The sequence below is a fragment of the Cinclus cinclus genome, chromosome 2, assembly GCF_963662255.1.
Source record: "Cinclus cinclus chromosome 2, bCinCin1.1, whole genome shotgun sequence".
NCBI lineage: Eukaryota > Metazoa > Chordata > Aves > Passeriformes > Cinclidae > Cinclus > Cinclus cinclus.
Window position 1 is genome coordinate 82,122,968 of NC_085047.1, and position 21,125 is coordinate 82,144,092.

The 21,125-nt window shown below is 38.7% G+C and overlaps 1 protein-coding gene across 3 annotated transcripts in view; it reads right to left on the reverse strand.

Annotated features, from left to right (window-relative positions):
• Positions 1–479: 479 nt before the first annotated feature.
• The window catches only part of EFNB2 (ephrin B2), a 41,573-nt gene continuing 20,927 nt past the window's right edge, over positions 480–21,125 (reverse strand). Inside the window, exons 2-5 of one of the 3 annotated variants that reach the window (XM_062514990.1) lie at positions 19,884–20,167; positions 3,341–3,433; positions 2,472–2,585; positions 480–862 (exon numbers count right to left, since the gene is read on the reverse strand). In XM_062514990.1, coding sequence (XP_062370974.1) covers positions 480–862; positions 2,472–2,585; positions 3,341–3,433; positions 19,884–20,167 — 874 coding nt within the window. The remainder of the gene's footprint in view (positions 863–2,471; positions 2,586–3,340; positions 3,434–19,883; positions 20,168–21,125) is intronic. The other 2 variants (XM_062514991.1, XM_062514992.1) reach the window with 2 other exon arrangements.

Sequence of the window (21,125 nt, forward strand, 5' to 3'; positions counted from 1 at the left end):
ACTTTAACAAGTCTTACTTAGACACCAAGGTCTGTGTGACAAATCCAGTACGCACTGAGAGAGACACACAAAAGTCAGAAGATTGCATTTCAAGCTTAGAGCACCTTCCCAGGATGCCTAGAGCTATTAACATCCACGGATTGCTCCATCTTCCCTTGGCTTTTGTACATGCCTGAATGCCCATGGCACATGGCTTTGAGAATGATGAATGTAACAAGAGTACAGCAATCAGAATGGGCATCTTCTACATAAAAGTCTTCCAGCTTTTAGTGAATACTTATTCACCGAGATAGGAATTCTACAGACTAGGTAAGCTGTCCAGCTTGCGTCGGTTCCTGGAGAAAGAGCTGTTGCCTTCTCCCCCCTGTGCTTAAGTCAATGCTAGCGCACAAGGCGTCATCACAAACCCCAACAGAAAGCATTTGACCAGTGAGTTTCCTCTACGACTCAACTGTACCACAGAGCTGGTTGTGTGTTTCTCAGACCTTGTAATAAATGTTTGCTGGACTCTGAGGAGGCATCTCTTGAACTATGTACACCGGATGTCCATAGTCGCCGCTGACCTTTTCATAGTGGGGGCAAAAGACACTGTCTGCAGTCCTTAGAGGAATGATAATGTCACTGGGCTCAGAACCATTGTTGTTGCCACTGCGTTTTGGGGTGGCTAACGTACTAAGTGATAGAGTTGTCGTGTGTTGCGGGGAATGCTTCCTGTGTCTTCTCCGGTACTTCAACAAAAGAACCACCAAAGTGATGATGATGACGATGAAAATGATGCACCCTGATGCAATCCCTGCAAATAAGGCCACCTCTGAACCCAGTATACTGGAATGCCCAGCCTTACTGCCATCTGTGCTAGATCCTGGAAAGAACGGAAATACAACAGACAAAAGTTATTGCCATCCTGTGACCCATTTACGTTGCTTAAAAATGTGTAGAGTAAGCAAGACTGGAAGAATTAACTGACAGCTAAACTTTGACAAACCAATTACCCTGTTAGATAGTTAAATGCAAACAGCCGAAGTCAGCAATCAATATAAAGCAAGACTTTGTGCCTGTTGGTCTCACTTTTGTGTTGCTCCCAAACCACCCCGTTTCATACATCATCATCCATCAGCGGCGAGAACTGTCACTGACAAGGCAGCCTTTGATGCACACAGCATCTTTTAACAGATGCAGGCCAGCCCCAGGCACAAGAGAGGACTGGGATAGGACTGGAAGGGAAAATAACACAGGGAATGACAATTCTCAGAACAACTGGTACTGTTCAGTGTCACACTGTTCCCTCTGCTATTTTATCTTTCGCATATTGATTTAAGTTAAACCATCCTTAGTGCCTCTTTACATGGACCCCTCTTGCTTGGAAATGAAACTAAGGAGCTTGAGGCAGCATGGGAGACAGGCAGAATGGCTATGGTATGTCTGTTAGTATTAACTTACATTTACTTAAAAGAAAACAATACCATGCATTTGGTAGTCAGGAAAAGCTCACGTGATAAACAGCCTATTGAATATTTGCCGCTCATCACACCACCATATTATTTGTCACAAAAATTACACGAATGCTCATTGACACTTTTTTCACTTCTAAGTTTGAACCTATTTCCCTCTCTTGATGCTCACTCACAATGGAAAAAATGATACAGATGCTCCATTCACATAATTGTTAACTCTTCCTACCAAAGCCTCTTCAGGGATCAGCTGAAGCCACTCTCTATACCAAAGATTCATTAGCCCAGTAAGTAAAGACAGAGCTGGCGAGGAAAACTTGTGGCTTGTTTTTTGGGAAACCCAGAATCACCTGTCAGCAAAGTTTTTGCTTTGTAGCATTACTAATTACTGAATTTTCTTCTGGACAGCTTGAGGTTTAGGAGTTGGGTTATTTCTTGTTCACCCTATGAGTGAAATGCATCCTGAAGATATTTATTTCAAATCATCTATTTATTTTGTTTAGATAATTATTAAAGAAAAAAACAAAAACAAGACCCCAAAACTTTACATTTAGTAGAAGACCAGCCATACATATCTAGACTTTATATGGCCAGCTAAAAGATCAGCACATTAATTATAGATGCCTTGAAATAAACTTTATAAATGGCTGTCGAGAACCACTTGATAATGTATTATGCGGGAAAAGAAAGAGACTTGTTCATTTGCCAGAGTACTAAATTTAAGGCAGCACTGACCACTGTAAAGCTGCTTAGCAAATGTCCTATCCAAAAATTTTCCTGTAAATGAGAGACACTGTCACAAGATGTAATTAAATTCTACAGCAGACTGGAAGAGGGGAGAGAACAGCTGTTGCCAAAACTTGCAGCTCCCACACACTATCCACTGGAGCAATCAGAATCAGCTTTTGCTTCATCTCATGATGAAAACGTTTGCTTTTCTGGCATGTTAATGGGAAAACGAAGCACATTTGGGGACAAACGAGGAGAAGATGTTCCAGCGCAAAGTCCCACCATACCTACCTGAGTGGTCCTTCACAAAGGGGCTGGTGGTGGAACTCTTCCCGTTGGTGCCAGCTTCCTGCTCGGGGCGCTTGGTGGGATCCGTGTGCCGGGGCTGCCCTGCCGAGTTGGGATCTGGGGGAGAGAAAGACGACTCATGCAGCTTTGGCACTTGATGGTATGGAGCCTTACAAGCTGGCTCTAGGCACCTCGTGAGACACAAATGGTTTAACAGAAGAACCTCTATGCAAAGGACTGGGAGATATAAGAACGTAATTTTCCTTTTAAAGCAAAATGGTTATATTAGTTATTTCAGATTTAAATTGTGAGGCCATCTGCAGAAACTATAGGGTCTCCTGTAATTGGTAAGAAAAGCTTTGCAGATGACATTTCAGTTTAACTGAGGAAGTTGATTGACTACTAAACCAACTGCTACTTAGAAGAATAATTCTTTCTTCCTGCACAATAGGTTATCTATATGTGAAAAGAGACAATGAACAAAAACCTCTCTGTAATCAGAATTCATAACAAGCAAACTATAGAAATATTAGCTTCCCTCTTTTCATGTATTTTAAATAATTCTAAGCAGCAGAGTCGTGGCTTTTGTTTTTAAAATAAAAATAAAAATGACTGAAACACACCACTCCCAGGTGACCTTTCCTTCTAGGGATCTCTCCAATGAAGAGATCTTATTACACTAAACCTCCTTCTGTAGAAATCTGTCAGTAGCCGAGGAAGAGAAAATAGGTTTTGCTTTCAGACTATAAGGGAGGAATGACCACACTAGACTCAACTGGCTCTCTGCTCTACACTGCTAAAAGAAGCCTGAAAACTAAAAAGGACATTGAGACCGATCAAAGTGATTTCATGAAACAGCAGATGGTCTTTACCTTGTCCAACTTTCATGAGGATCTTCATGGTTTTTGTCTGGCACACCCCTCCCTCCTGGTTATCCAGGCCCTCCAAAGACCCATTTGATGTTGCTGATTAAAAATAAAAGAAAAATAAATAAAAATAAAAATAAATAAAAATCAGGAAATCAACAGGCAAAGTGATGTGAACATGAGTGTCTGAAAGCAGGGATCTTTCAATCTACCAGGACCTGTTCTTGTTGCTCAGGCTGACCTATGGAAAATTGTGAAATGTTGAAAGCCAAAGGAATGAATACACTGGTAAGCTGTACAATATATACAAATGGAGGAATGTGTTATCAAGGTTTCAGATTTACCCAGCAGCCTTTTATTTTCCTATGCACAATTGACTGACTGACTTGGACAAAAACATACCATCTTGTTAAAAAGGTGATGGAGTCAGCTGAAAAGGAAGCTCTGGCAGGCTCAGAGAAAAGCACTGAAAAATCACCCCTTTTTTTCCCCCTCCCAACAATATCTTTATAATCACCATGTTACACCTGCTTCCTCTATTACAAATCTCCCGCTGGAAGAAGTGAACGCACACAAAGGCTCAGGTGAAAGCTAAGATTCTGAACTGATTGGAAAACCATTTAATATTTTAAAGTACAATCTCACTTTTCTCAGCATTGAGCCTCTGCGGGGGTGGGTGGCAAAGGGGAATACGCTCTATTCTCAGGGAAACCTTTCAGCTCACACAAACAACAGGGCGCTTTCCCCTGTGTTGATATTGTTCTTGCTTATCTAGGTGCCAGCCGGAGCCACGCGATCCAGGCGCAGGCTGACGCTGCCCTGAGATGTGAAAGGGAAGCACCACTCCCTTGGAGAATCCACAACACTGAATCACGGTGCTCGGGCGCGCCGCTGACGCCCCAGCCAGCTGTTGGTTGCAAAACAGCTGCTGGAAAAATGACACAGGAGCTCCTCGGCCGTAGGGTACTGCAGCCACTGCAGTGCACCAGCCACTGGCCACCATGAGCAGGGCACAGCTGCAAACAGTGGGCTCTGGACTCGCCATGCAGGCAATGAACCGGGGGCTTTTCCACCTTGCTTGTCCTGGGGATGGAAATTTCACCGTCTTTTCTTGGAGCTGTTTATCTGGGGCCCAAAATGAACTTATGAGAGGGTGCGCAGGCACCAGCACTGGGCCGCCAACTGGAGAAAACAAATGGAAAATGGGCTGTCAGGGAGCTCCCTGCTTGTCGTGGCGGTACTGAACTGCTTAAGCAGCACATGCCTCCCTCTGCCCCTCTCCTTTCTGCTTGTGGGCTTTACACTCTTCAGGTCTTTGTTTTTAATTATCACTCCTTCTCTTTCACCTTCTTGGGGGTTTTCTTTCAAATGAAATCTATGTATATTTCCTTTTCCCTTCACAATGTCCTCCTATCCCCATGGCAGTATTTTTCTTGCTCTAATCTTCTCTCTAGCCATAAAGATATAAACCCCATACTGCTGAACGCTGCTTCCTAGCCTTTGATCTGTGTCTTGTTTTTGTTCCACTTCTGACTCTTTTGTGACCAACTCAAATTACAGCTACCATACAAACTTCCCAAACTGTGCTTTCTTTTCCAAAAATTCCCTTCTCCTCATAAGTGCTCCCTCCCAGCTCCTCCTCTTGTTCCCTCCCCCCTGTAAAAACATAACAATAGCTGTATGGCAAAAAAAGACTTTTCAAAATACAAAAGAGCATGTTGAGTAATTTAAGATAAAAGCTGATCTGAAATGTGTCACTGCATTGCCAGGCTTGGAAAATAATGGAGACATATAGTTTTGTTTTCTTTTCGTTGTTTTTTTTTTTTTTTTTTCCAGAGGGAAAAAAAATCAATACCAAGAACCCATCCTGGACATAAATCAAATGTGTGTTTGCTGAAGGTGTTTTTTATGATCCATTTGCCAATGTACCAGCACAAGGACACAGAGAAAAAATGCAAAATATAAATACCAAAGCTGAGCACCAACTGAACGTAGAAATAACAAACACTGACTTTGTCTTGTGGTTTTGTTATTTCATTCTTTTTTTTAATTGAGCTGAAGGGAATCACATCTCCTTAAACACCTTCTACTTGATTTTAATTGAACAGAATGCTGCTTCTTCTGAACATCAATGCCTTTTTATTCTTTGAAGGCTTATCCACTTAACCCACAGAGCAGGAGACCTCAACAGGATGCAGAAGACACAGTCTGACCTCACTACAGAATAAGAAAGTAAAATGGCAAAAAGAATGCAAAATTACTTCAAATACAGTCTCCAAATGGGAAGACCCAGATGTACAATGAGTCTGGTTGTGTGCCTACGCCAGCGCAATCTGCCTTGCTTGCTTGCTAGAAGAATGCTTTCATAGCTTTGATGTCAGATGAATGAATTTGCAGAAGTATTCATTTTTTCCACAGTTCTTCAAGGGATTTTAGGAAAGCCTACATTGTAGCTCAGAGTACAGACTGCTACATCCTAAGGAATAGGGAATTTTCAAAGAGAAGCATTTCAGTGACAAGGCAAAGTTTCCTTCTCAGCTTTTCCTGTAATTAAACTGACAATTACCCAAGGCCACTGGAGGAAATTATTTTTTGAAATTCATTAAGACTATCGAAATACAACCTTGCATATCCCTAGTGCACCAGGAAGAAAGTAGGTAGCTTCAAACACATCATTTTAAGCTTGGAAAAGCTGCAGTGAGAAAAATAAGTAATCTGGGACAGCAGAGAAAACACAGTTTCATACAGCTAACGCCCCTTGACAGTGCATTGTGCAGAAGTCAAACAAGGGAGCGAGTACAAAATATTCCTCAAACACTTGCTGCAGCCTTTCTATATTGATGTCCAAATGAAAATTGCACCCACTGTCATTTTAGCTCCTCCACTGCACTCACACCTCTGTGGGAAAGTGACCCTGCAGCTCTGCTCACACTGAAAGGATATTTAAAAAAACAAAAGCGTCCTGATAGGAGTTTTGGATTTAAACACAAATGTAACACAAACTTCTGGTATCCAAAATGGAAATGTTATCCTCCAGTGTGTTTATATAATCTGGTTTTAAACTTTCCATCCAATTTATATATATTATATATATATATAAAGAACAGGCTTTTTTACATTTAGGTCAAAATATGGATATATTTTAAACTCAATTACTCAGATGAGCTACCATACAAAGCCCTCTGCTAAGAAGACTAAATACTTAAGTATTAACATTAATAAACATAACTAATGATTCATATGAAGTTTCTCATTAGTATTAGTATTAGTATTAGTATGTTCTCAGGATCCCACACTTCACTTTGTATTAACACAGCAATACACAGGAACCTAGAACTAAGTAAAATGTTGCTGAACAGGTAGAAAAATATTTTTAAATCTTTTGATGGTTAAATACCTCTGATTTTCTGAAACCTGGCCCGCTCCACTGGTGTCAATTGCAAAACTAATAATTACAGTCAAACCACATTAAATTATTCAACAGTTTGTCCACACCTAAAAATAAACATATATAATTGTGCTGAAATATTTTAAGACTTTCTAACAAAACTGTAATAACTTACAGGCCATTTTTACAGTAGTTTATCAGACACAGTCTGTCTGCATTCCTTGAATACAACAGCAGCTGCCATTTTATAAGGAATATAAGTTTAGCTTTTCAACATTCAGAAAACACTTATCTGTTATGAAATTATGGTTAGAAGTTTTGCTGATCCATACTTACTTTAGAGAAGCTAGTATACATTTGCAGGTTCATAACATACTACTTTAACATATCCTGCTCCATACACAAGGGAGAAATTAAATTATTCAGACCAAAGAACTTCATTCTGATCTGCCTCCCCTTCTTTGAAATACGTGAATTGTATTAAAAAACCCCAAACCCCCAACAAAACAAACAAACAAACAAAAAAGGCTGGAACTCATGTAAATCTATGTATGATGTTTTACATTTATTTGCTTTTAAAACTCCACAAGTGCTGTTTATTGTACAAAGTGCATTAGTCATAAATGCAGAGGCAGGCAGTCAGTGAGCATGGCAGTCAGCTGACAAGAATAGTTCCTGGCTATGATTCTTATACAGTCCCCATGGAGAGGAAGTAATATTACATTTTAATATGTCTTCATTTGATTGTTATTACTCTGCCTCCCAGGAGGCTACGCCACTGCATGGATCATGGCTGTTTTCAACCTACCAGGTTGGTAACATTGCTCTAATCAGATGGAGAATTAAGTTGCTGGATTTGTGCCTGTATATAGCTTTTCATTCACAAAGAGATTAGAAATGAAGGCACAGTCACAAAAATTCAACTTCCCTCACTCCTAAAAACACATGTTACGAAATGAAAAAATGTCATCACAATTACTTAAAACACCAGCAGAAAAAAATCTCAGCTAATTTAATCCTGCTACACTTATTACCCACAATTTCATGTTTTAGGATTATGAAAAACATTACCTATTTGCAAATTAAATGACATATGCTTTGAACCAACACAACTTTAAAACACATCTGTTTCTAGAGCTTGAACATGAAATGGACTACACAGCTGATGAGAGAAACGATGATCATCATACTTAATTTTCCTGTGAAAACTAAATGGACCTTAAACCACAGATTATAGGAATGAGTGATGTCAACTGATAGGCAAGGGCAAAATTGATTTTGTCCCTCCTTAGTGTGCTGGACAATAAAAGTCATTTGGCAATGTATTAAAGACACATTATTGATGAGGTCATGAAGAATTAATTGCTGCTGAAGTAGATCTGTTAATAGCAAACTGAGAATTACAGGTTTTTTAGGGGCAGATCAGTACTATCCAATAGTAGTATTTTTCAGTTTTTGTTCATTAAATACTGCCTGAATACTGCATAAGAAAATAGATCTCTCATAATCAGAATAAAATAAAATCAAATAACACTATCCATTTCCACTTTTCCCCTGCTGTGCTCAGAAAAAGAATGAAAAAACAGCAGCAAAAATCCACACAAGCTTTAGATCCAACAGCAGTAATAAGTTATTCTTAAAGCAAAGCTGCACTCGATCTCACATGCACTCTCAGGATTTACTATGTACATGTAAAGTTTTTGAGAATTTTTTTTTAATTTATTTTATCAAGTAATAAAACAGAATTTTTGCCAGGCATCGTTTGTGCTCTGGCTGCTTTCATCTGCTTTTGGTCCTTTTAATGATCCTCTTACTAAAGCACTGAATAAATAATTCTTCTTTTCTATAAACTTAGATAATTTATGGGAGAGGTTTAAGAACACCAGAAATCACACACTGAAAAACCACAAAGCACTGATCACAACAGGGAGGTTGTTTCTAAACTAGCCATAGACAAAAGAGCAAGATAGCTGAGATAATAGAAAGAGTGTTTTAATTAAATTAAATTAATCTGCCCCCCAATAACAACGCCACGTCTGCATGGAGATCTGAAAAAACAAAAAAAAATTGTTCAGGCCTCTCACCAAAGAACAGGTAGTTTGGCACACATTACTCTGGGTGAGCTGAAGAATGTTTAGAGATAAGAGAAATACGCTGATTTCAAATACTAGCAACTAATGGTTTCCCTTTTCTTGTAGTGACAAAAAGTAAGATTGATACTGAAACCTTCACTTTTTAAAAAAAATTGTCTTCTGAAATTTCACCATCAACAGTCCCTTACCTGGACTGTAAGTACTAAAACGTAAATGCATTATGAATAGCTGAATGGAGTGCTGTTATGTGTTGACTGTGTTTTTAATCAACAGACAATAAAATCAAAACTTTGTAGTGATCTTTTAGAGACAAAGAAATGATCCTAAAAAAAACCCCAAAACAACAAAACAAAACACTGCTGAATTTGCTCAATATAATTTAGGACACCAAGACTGTAACAAAAAAAAGTATAAAAGCAGCTTACGAATAATTTTGCTTTTTTCTAACATCTGTTTTTTTTTTTAATTTGCCCTACTTGCAAAGTCAAGGTGGCAGCAGAATTTTGAGGAGTTTCTCAGCCTAAAAAACATTTAAAAAAGTTTCATTCTACCTTATTCTACACATTGTTTCAAATTAAAATAGATTTTTTCCCTAAACTAGGGCACATGAAGTGTTTGTAAATACTCCTGATGCCAGCCTTTTTTCCTCCTCTATCCGCATATAAGGCAGAACTTCAGTGAGAGGGAAAGGACAAGATTTCTATATTCTTTTTTTTTTCACTTTGCATTCTTGATTAAGTCCTATACTGCATGTCTCAAGATTTACATATAAACAGGATCCACAGCAAGTAAGCAGCAATGCCCTCTCCACTCAAGCTAAAACCAGAACAAAATAAAGAACAGGCCTCTTTTTGCCAGGAAGAGGCAAAGGCTCTGCAGTGAAACTTTGCAATTCACTTTTCTAACCACAGCTCTAAAATGTATCTTGTCCAACCGTGAATAGCGTGACTTGTGGTTCTTAGATGGGACTCATGATACAAGGATATTTATATAATTCCCCATAAAAGTCACCACTTGTACTTATATGTTAAGAGAGGGGCAGATCCTATTACTGTTTCAATGTTTTTCTGAGGGTGGAACATGGAGGACACAGTCAAGACAGAGCCAGTCAGTTTTGTTCTGTAATATACTTTGGTATATACCAGCTGTATGACTGCAGGGACATCTCTGGGAATCCAGACTCTTCTTCCCACATCTCATGCCATCCAGCAGCACAAAAGAGGGAGAGAGTTGTAAATTTTCCTACATTCAGAATGATTTTATTAATTCCAGGCATGCACGGCACCAAGCAAGAAAAGTATACATGGTAAAAAAGAAAAAAAAAAGAAAGAAAAAAGAAAGAAAAAAAAAAGCCATTTATGTCAACAAAGTCTTTCCATGAAGGGAAAAAGAGATAGTGAGAGAGAGTGCTGGAAAATATTTTTAAAAGGCTGTGAATTATGACTGGTTATTGCTGCCTATCATTTTAAAAACACCACCACTTTCTCACTGGGTTAAGGAATACCACAGCTGAAGGGTACTGAACAGTCAACTGTTTGCTGAATTATTATCCATTACTGAAGGTCATAGGTTCCACCCACCCACAACAAAATCCTACTTGCTTCACTGCTGTCAAGTGCAGTGCCCCTTTACAAAATTCTCTGGGAATGATTTAGAGATTATATAAAAACAAACCAGAAAAGTATCTCAATACTGTATCACTAGGAATGATGAGTCTTTCATTACAGTTAAGCATTTCTAGAAGAATTTCAGTTCTATATTTCACATAGTCTGAGAAATGTTGTCAGATAATGATCCACTGCACACATGGCTGCTTCTAGTTTACATAAACAAATTATATATTTGTGAGTGCTGAAGTAACTGTGGCAGATGTAAGCCCACTAATTATGATGTATTTAGTGTATACCCAAAAGCATGCATCTCAAACAGATTACTAGTTAGTTGACTTCACCATTCACAAACAGGTATTTTACGCAAATTTATCCACTCTCCCAGCATGCTACTGACTAAAACCTTGCATGGATGGGGAGAAGTGTCTCCCTCTACCACAGCAAGCTTTGCTTAACAATTCAGCTGAACAGAACTAATAGAATTAGCTAGCATTCAAGTTACACTGATTGTTGCTAATGACAAGAGGGCTTGCTGGAAACAAAAGAAGCAGCTTTATCATTAAATGAGGACCCACTTTCTGTATCATACAAATTCAACTTCACTCTAAAAGGATGTTCACCTGCCTTGAAAAGCTCTGTTTTTTGTCTGTGGCAGTTGGACAAGAAAGGGTTATAGTGAAAGTTCATATTAAATAAATAACAAACCTCTTGCTCATTCTACTGTCACTAATTGCATGCAATGATATTAATGACCCAGTAATTGCTATACGAGTAGCACTGAAGTGGAAAACATCATTTTGAGGCAGAGTTCATCTCTAGGTGGTAGGACTTCACCAGTGACTGAGTTAATGCCGAGTGACAGTTTAGAATATAACACTATAGATGAGAAAATGTGCCAGTCTCATGGTTATAACAGTTTAGATGGACATGATGTTATTTGCTTTGACCACACAGAGTCTAGGAGTAACCCCAATAATGCGCCACAGCCAGACTTTGCCCTGTAGATGAACCTCATTCCTTTCAGGGGAGATGCTCTGTACTATAACAATCCAGAGCAATTTTCCACATGTTTGCTTCAATAAAAGAATACCTTCATCTCCTGCTTTTACATGTAGCACAACAAAAGTGTACTTTATTGCAAAACACAAAAAGCTATTTACATCATCTAACTATCCTTTAGCAACACAGAGTTTGGCACCTTAGTACCGAGATCAATTATGATACTATTGGATGACTGTATGCTTGGCAAAGATGATCACAAGTTAAGCACTGTTTTGACTGCAGTATGCTTATGTTTGTGTTTAGAGCTGTAAAATACCCACAGAGTAAACCTTAATGAGAGAGCATTGCAGAAATAAAGCAATCTGAATTTCCGCAGTTCTACAGGACCTCCTGTTCAAATACTTACCATTAATAAATTAAGAGGTTTAGCTTCTTTAGAAATTATCATGTAGGCATATCTTGGTTCATTTTAAGAAACTCCAATGGGCTATGATAATTTAAATGCCACCAGTGTTTGGAATTTTGAAAAGTCACAACTAGACAGGTGCACAGATACTTTTAATACTTATGTTCATAGAGTTTTAAAAAAATTCACTGGGGTTTTAACAGCGTAATGTTATTTAGCTGGTTTTTTTTTTCCTGTTGCAATGAAGACTATTTTGCTAATGTCTTAATTCTGCTACCGAACCTGCTGTGGCAGCCTCTGGATGGCATCAGACCAAAGCTGATGGAATCAACTTTCAGCACAGGCTGGGGCAAAACACACAGAAAGCAACTCTGCAAAAAAGCCCTGAGGGTCCTGGTGGACACCCAGCTGACCATGAGGTAGCTTGGGCTCGATCTGTCAGAGCAGTGGCAGCTGGTCTGGGGAGGTGATCCTTCTACACCACTCTGAACTGGGCAGGCCACCTGCAGCTCTGGGTGCAGTCACAGGCTCCTCAACACAAGACAGACGTGGGTTTACAGGAGCAAGTGCAGTAAATGCTCATGGAGACGATGAAGGAACTGGAGCACTGCATAGGAGGAGGGGCTGCATCCTTGGGGATACTCAAAACTCATCTGGACAGGGTTCTAGGCAGCTGGCTGCAGGTGGGTCTGCTTGAGCAAAGGTCTGAGAGGGGGACTAGATGAGCTCCAGAGGTGCCATCCAAACCAATCCGTTCTAGGATTCTGCAATCGGCTGGGCTGTTCTGGTCTAACGCATTTACGTCCTAACATGAAATACTTGAAAAGTAAATAATTGTAAGTTTTCCTGGCAGAATTTGTTTTCAGAACCCTGTTTTTCTCTCACAACAGCCCAGTGAGCATGTAAGGACTATTCTGCTGCTGCGGTTTAGTGATTTTTGCTGTCTTCATCTACCAAACAGAAAACAGATAAATCATGCTAACAAAAATCCAAACATGCTTTTAAAAAACAGCCTTATCAGCTTAATACGGACTCTTCTCCAAGAACACCTAAGACTACCTTAAGCCTAATCCTGCTTTTACTTCCAGAAATATTTGCATGATTTCCTTGGGACTGAAAAATAAGAAACTGGCAGACTGCCATTAGGGCTTAGTTTTATAGTCTGATTTATCAGAAATAAATCCTGAAATATTCTTCATCCAAGGTTTCCAGGACTGACCGAAGTCAGGAAACAAAATCCAAACTGACATTTAACCCTGGTTTTCAACCACTCCAGCATTTTGTTTTAGCTAATGCAGTTCCCAGACAAAGTACATTTCCCTCCATGTGAAGACTTTAATGTGAAGACTTTAATGAGGCAAACAATTTCAAGTCTTTAAAATTAATTTCATTAAAATCTTTGTAAGTCCTTATGCAGCTCCTCATCTTTTATTTTAGGACTTAAAATACTGCAGTATGTAGCACGTATGATACCAGCAACTCTATAAAGACAAATCATCCCATTTGATGAGCTAAATGATCATCACTGAACTTACGTACAAAATAGAAGTTAAATGTGTTTCAGTGTGGTAGTGCACTCCCAAGTTTCAGTTTAGACAGATACTTTCTTCATGCTTTCCTCACAGCATGGTACGTCTTTGCAATACATACCCCCTTGATTTAAGCAGTTACTCATACCCTGAATATAAAGGATAAAATACACACTCAGTGTATTCTTCTGCATGTAGTCCTGTTAAGAATGTTTAAGCAAATCTGGGAATATACACATTTGGGAGAAGATCAGGGTTTAAGCTGTTTTTTGGGTTTTTTTTTGCAAAGCACTAGGAATACTAGATAACATAAAGACTTCTAAGGGAGAATACTGTATCTTTCTTTGTGAATGTATTATATTTCCCATATTTATAAACTGTTTCTGAGGAACCATGAAAGCAAGATATAAAAATAGTGACTAAAACTATTAAACAGCTTCCTATAGAGTTTTAAAATCTGTTCTATTCATGAGTATTTCCTGAATAATCTTTTCTTCCAGTCTAAACAATTATTCTTCATTTTCATCTGATTCCATATCTATCTGGAATATTTGCAGTGGTCTAGGGGAAGATAACTGTATTTTTTTCACAACATGCCATCAATTAACAAACTGAGCATTCCTATCTTTCATTTCCTTCCCTTAGGAATAGAGACATAATAACAGATTTCCTGCTGAACTATCTCTGTCTATTTTAAAGGAGATAAACGATTGGTATTGCCTAGGTAATGGCACCGAATATGAACAAAGTCCATCAATATAAAATAGCCTTATTCTCTTACAAGACCTGTGTGGTCTGGGACAAAACCCCAAAGGACCATGACTCCATTAATCCTGCAGCTCTTGGACTCCGTTAGAAATCTGAAGCTGCACAGACAGTGATTTTTCTCTCTAATAATATTATTTGTATAAGCTGTATTTATATTTCATTCAACAAGAGCTAAGTGGTATCACTGATACATCCCTTAAAAGACTCTTCAGCAAAGTCAAAGACTGACCTCTGGATATCATTTTACACTAAGGAGAAATTATTTATCTAATTTTCTGAGGAAGGAGGAGGAGAAAGGAGAAAGATCACAAAGTGACCTTTGTACAAATGGAATCAGAGCGACCATTATCACTCTGGCTTTCATTAAAACCATCACCGCCACCACCACCACCACCACAACAACAACAACAAAAAAACTAAAAAAAAAAAAACGCAAAAAGCAAAAAACAAACCAAAACCCAAACCAGTAGTTTTCTGGACCACAGGGTCTTTAACAGAAACCAGGAAAAAATGTATTTGTTGCAAAAGTAAAAGAACTGAATTTCTGATACAGTATTTGCTTCCATCATGGCTAGTTTGGCATTAACAAAGGAAAACCTGGTTACTGTTTCCTTTGGGGAAGCTTTCACTAGGTGATTCGGAGGTTACAGTGGGCTGTAGGCTGAAATCTGCCTCAGAATGTTTTCAGAATGCCCAGCCAGACAGATTAGCTAGTGCTTAAACTGGTCAGAATACTAAAATAACATTTTAATGTAAATCTATTTGGCCATGCAAAGAGATTTATTCTTCCCAGCTGGGCTATATTTCAGGGCACAATCTATACTGTCCTTTAATATGTTCTTCCTCAGACAGTTATTGCCCTTTAATTGTAACAGAATGACAAAGTGAAAACATAAAAAGTCTTGTGATTTTTTTCAAACGCAGCTAATGCTAAAGTTTCAGAATGACTGTTTTGATTTTAAAACCCACAGTACTATTAAAGCAGTTATCCAAAATACAGTGCTACTAGCCAGTATAAACCTTTAAATCAGTCAGGCATCAAATATAGATAAATATATGTTTTTAATTTAAGCCAGAAGCCAATTATGTAAGTGGGTCACTTGAAAAAAAAGTTGACAAAAAAACATTTAAGGAAAGCTGCATATTCAATTTTGCCAACGTCAAAGCCAATGAGCATCATTAGCTTGGCAAGCTCGGGTAATGAGGTCCAGGCAGAGCAAGCCTTACAGAGGAATCTTTCAGAGAACCACTGTTTAGGCCCTTCCCAAGTCCCAAGTCACTCTATTACAAATTTGGAACAGGTGAAGATTTCATGGCAGGTGACTTATTTTTTTAATGTTGAGGATGTCAGCCCACAAAATTCACTTATGCAAAGAAGAGATGGCATGAAATATGTGCTTGCTTGGCCAAACTACCTAAGGAGCTTGATGGTGGCTTGGAGGCAGGTGACACTGCTCCCTTCCCTCTGGCACAGCTACCCCACAGGCTTCCCCCAGAGCTCCCTCAGCACTAAGCCAGTCTATCACCAGGCTCTCTAGGCCCTCTGACTAAAGGCCAAGTTTACTGGGAAGGGTTCGGGATGATTCCTGTGCACCAAGAGTAAACATCTTCGATATACGAAATGCACTTGAACTATGCTAATGTGTCTGTCTCACAAACAAGAAGAATCTGCATCCGAGAGAGGTACTGAAGCAGTGACACCATGACCCAAGTACTTGCAGATCAAGTACTGAGTATCTCCTCAGTATTGAGAATATACTCATTGCGTGCTTTGAGCAACTCAACAGCAGAAAATTATTCCCTAACCATGCAAAGACATAAAAAGACTTTTTAATGCAAACATCGAAGCTGCAAATCTTCACACCCTTCTGCCCAAATCTCCCCTTCACATAGGTATTTATGTTGCTGGGCATGATGTATCTTCTTTCATGCATTTGATTAAGGATTTCCTTAGAGACTTATGATATGTTAGCTAAATGGTCACATATTTTAGGATAAACCAACATTAATACTTCTGAATCTCAAGTACATTTGACCTTCTCCAGTTCTGCTGAAAAGAAATCAGGTAACTGTAGGAAAATGAATCTATTCATTTCCCAGGAATGAAAAATTGATGATAGCAAAGAAGAGAAAAGCAAGGACACTCTGTTACATCATTTATTCACTTTCACAATACCATTCAGTATCATCTTTCCAATTACTGCTGTTCATAGAATTAACTCTTTGGATAACGATAGTCATATTGAGGAATATCTTGCCAAGAAATGGGTTACTTTTAAATTATTTATTTATTTAGGTACCACTAAATGTGAAAACAGGTATGGGAAACTTACACTTTTACTTTTTAAAAAATTGGGAACTGTGAAATGAGAACACTTTATATGCTTAGGCTTAGGAAAGCACTGAAAAGAAAACACCTCCTTCTGCTATACCTATCATGAACACATCTGGATGATATAAAAATTATGGCTTTAAGAATTCCTGTGCAGTTGCATGTCTCTAAAGGTCTCAGGAAGCTGCTTCATCCTGTGTTGCAACTCCTCATCCCAAAATGACTAACCCCCTAATATGAATAGAGATTTTACTGTTTAATACTGCTACACAAACCACATACTATTACCTTAGAAAAACAAATTCTGTTTTCAAATAATTGCAAGATGATAAAGGTACATGACAATGCACAAAACATTTAAAGGGCTGACAACAGCCTGCCAGCACAAACAGTGTGAGATTAAGGCTGCAGGCACAGCCACAGCAAGCACTGCAAATGCTGAGCTCAGTGAGCTCTTGTGTTAGGTTTGTTTGATGCCACTTAGTTGAGGGAATGCAAGATCCTGAAATACTTCAAAATCAAAAGCTGGCACATAAAATGCATCACTGCCTTCACTTCACAGCCCCTCGGAAGGAAGGAAGGAAGGAAGGGAGGGAGGGAGGCAGGAAGGAAGGAAGGAAGGAAGCAAGGAAGGAAGCAAGGAAGGAAGCAAGGAAGGAAGGAAGGAAGGAAGGGAGGGAGGGAGGGAGGGAGGAAGGGAGAGGAAAGGGAGGGAAAGAATTACAGGTCTGTGAATAGGAATGCATGTGAACAATTTAAAGCTTGATTTGCATACATGATTAAGATGCATTTTATTACTTATAAAAATGAGAGCAAATGTCCCGACTACCAGAACTTGCACTGACAAGGCTGTGTCATGCTTTTGAATACAAGCTGTTAAAACCCTGTCTAGCTCCAGTACCCTCTAAAATGGTGTCCTAGCTGAACACTGGCCTAGTTTCCCACACCTCTTAGTGTTTCTGAGACCAACATCACCGAGTTTATTGTTTTCTCCTTGAATGACAGGAAAGTGAGTGTTTTAACTTCAGGATGGCTGTTTTCAAGGGTGGAGTGCTTTTTTGTCCAGCCTATTAAAATGTATGGGTACCCTTGCTGAAGCTCAGTCAGTATGCTAGCAACACAGTGATAAGTTAGCCATTTGTTTATGCCACAATGAGTAGGAAAAGTAATACCCTAAGGCACTCTAGTATTACTGCTAGGCCAGTGTGATTTTTGAGGCATTAGACTGAAGGCTGAGTAAGTTCTTTCAACCAAGTTATGCTGTAATCTTCCAGGAAATGCAACGTCTATTATGTCTTATTGCTATAATGAAATAATTATACAAAACTAATGAAAATGAGACTTACTTAATAATTCTCTGGGTAAATCCATGACATAGATATGACAGAACTGACAGTGCATCAGAAAGCTCCATTTGTGCCTATAATTTTCAGGTAATAATTGTAACACTGCCATTTGTTCCACTACAGCTGGTCTTCTGTGGATGTTTTTAAAAACAGCACTAAATAATGAGCACATTTCCTCATTTAAGCCAAATATTTGAGCATGGTCATTTTTATGCTACACATTTTCACTGAAGTTACAGATAACTATCTTTCAACATGCAATTTTGTCACTTCCTCCCTGGTAAATATCTCACTGAATTTCAGTGGGAAGTTTGTCAAAGTTAATATTGTTTAAGTGGGATAGCATTTTTATATACTCCCCAGTTAAACAGAGAAAGTGCCTATATTAAGCAATCTTTAACCCCCCAAAAAAGATGGTTTGTATCTCCTGTAACTCTTACTTAGTAATTTCTAAAATTAGTAATTAATTTAAAGAATGCAACAAATTCTTACTTAAGTTTCTGTGACCTACAACCTGTTTTGTACATCACCATGTACCATTATAGATGTAACTGGGATGTGAGCATTAATTTATATGGAATGAATTTTTCCATTTCCATTTTAAAAAGTTTTTTTTTCCATTTTAAACTTGATCAGAGCACTTTAAAAACTGCCAATAGTTTTAAATCAGAAATTAAGAAATAATTACACTGGCAGACATTACATGAAACAGTTATCAATCCTCCAGTTTTCAAGGAGGCGGCAGAAATGTGTTTGGGACTAATCTTTAAGCATGACCTGTTGTGACTGGACATGGGTTAATGGCCCTAAACTAGCAGAGCGTAGATTTATACCAGGTATAGTGAATAAATGTTTTACAATGAGTGCTGTGAAACACTGGAACACAATGCTTAGAGGGGTGGTAGATGCTCCATACCTGGGAACAGAGCTCTGAGCAACCTGATCTAGATGAAGATGTCCCAGCACACTGAATGGGGCTTGGACTAGATGAGCTTTAAAGGTCCCCTCCAACCCAAATTATTCTGTGATTCTGTGAAATAAGACACACAAGTATCTAACTTCCTTGTAACTGCAGAAAAGCCAGGTATTTGCAGAATTTGTTCCATCACCTAGTAATTGCGGATACTTGCTCAAGACTTCAGAAGTGCCCATGGGGCTAAATGAGATCCACAGGGCATAAAAATATTACAATAACAAAACCTAAACTAATGCAAATTGTTGTTACACTGCTGAGGTCTCAGCTTATGCTAACTCCTGATTCACATCATTAACTTTACACATCATAAGTAATTTGAATCACTGAACACAGTGGCTACCTCCAGACTTGCTTTCCAGCCATAAATCCCTGGTCAGAAACTCACGCAAAGTTTGTAGTGCTGCACAGAGGCCTGTGCCACGCACGTGTTTTGCAAGCCCAGACCACGAAAAAGGATAAAATTCAAGACCATGCTAGACTAGGTTTCACCCAAGAACTCTCCTAGCTACTGTACGGACACGATATGTTTTGAGAAAAGGCATGTTCAATTACAGGCCCTTAGCAGAAACCCCTGTGAGGAACCTACACTGACAAAATTGGCACCAAAGTGGCCAGAAGACGCTTCCTGTGAGAGCCCCAGACCACCTGGAGCAATGGTTAGCCACGTCACACAGGATGCCTCATCTGAGAACAGCTGGGTCACTGCACTCCCACTCCTGGCATTAGAAAACCCAAGGACAAGGCCAGTAGCACGGCACATCACCAGGGCTGTGAGCAGGAAACGTGTCACAGTTCAGTTGCACGCAACTTCTAATACAAATGCAGGGCACAACACTGTGCACAAAAAACAAACAAAAAAAAGCCTTTTACAGGCACAGAAATACAATTGAATGTGGTCTACAAAACCAAGGAAAAAAGAGACAGAGGCCCTTTGGAAACCAGGAACAATACTGAAAATATGCCAGCAACAAATCATTTTCAGGTAAAAATATACAAACCCATTCATATTACTCTTAGTTTGCTTATAATGTACAGTACAGCATGCAAAATAATGAACAATTATATTTAAAAGAATGAACAACTGAAAGTTTGAACTTACATATGACGTAATAATCTTTGTTCTTCTGAAATTCCAGGCCCCAGAGATTAGGACTGAACTCTTGAAACTTGATGGTAAACTTAACATCTTGATCTGGCTTGGCACAGTTAAGCAGAGGTGTATTGTCCTTTTTAATAGCACAGCTATCTGCTTGGTCTTTATCAACCATGTAGACCTTATAATATTCATACTGGCCAACAGTTTTAGAGTCCACCTTTGGGCATATAATATCCAGTTTGTCTCCTATCTGTGGATATAGTACCAATCCTTGTCCAGGAAGGAATCTAAATGGAAGGGGAAAGAAAAAAAAAGGGGGGGGGGAAGGAATGGGGGAAGAGAAGAAGAGATAAAATTTGAGACACTTAATAAAATCTCATGCAGAAAAGTAGCAAGTGCAGTGAACAGACAGGAATAAACAGTTTCCAAAACCAAAATGACAGACTGAGCAAACCAAATCTTAATAGTTTGGGCTTGATTCAATATCAGCAAGATGTTTATTTAGATCTTGGAAATTACAGATGGATTGAGTCTTTTAGTCCTTATCCCAGCTTTGGGCACTCTAGCAGATTTTACATCTCTCTCTGGCAGGCACTGCTGTTTCTTGCACTGCATTTAGCCATGAAGAGCAGCTAACACAATACCTGGGGAACTATGATTCTGTTTTTCTGTTTTGCTAATATTTCTACTAGTCTTGAATATATTTTGCTGATTTTGGACATGGGAGAATGACAAATATAATCTTTCAACCCCCTTGAACTGCAATGTGAGACATGACAAAATTTAAACTTTTAACAATATATTAACATGCTGACTGATATCACTTGTATAACACAAAGGAACATCAATCACTCAACCAGAACCATGCTTACAGATCTATGACGGACAGAGATCTACCTGATCCATGGACCACACATGCTTCTGGGAAAAACACTTACATCCAAGACAATGTGATCATTCCACTAAAATTATTTCTCTTCACAAATTCCACCATTACTGCCATTATTTTAGCTCTTTTTTTTTTTTTGTGCTAGTAGTTAAAGACAGGTGTGCTTTTTTTCCTAGTGTGGGAAGACTTCTTACAAAAACAGGCAGTGAGCTTCAGTATTTGCAGTTAGACATAGTGTTTTGTATTTTTGTCCTACTCAAATTAATTAACAGGCAAACATGACCACTTCTTCATGGAAGAAAAATATAAATAATTACTTATAGTATTGATTTATCCAAAAAATGTGGAGTCATGTT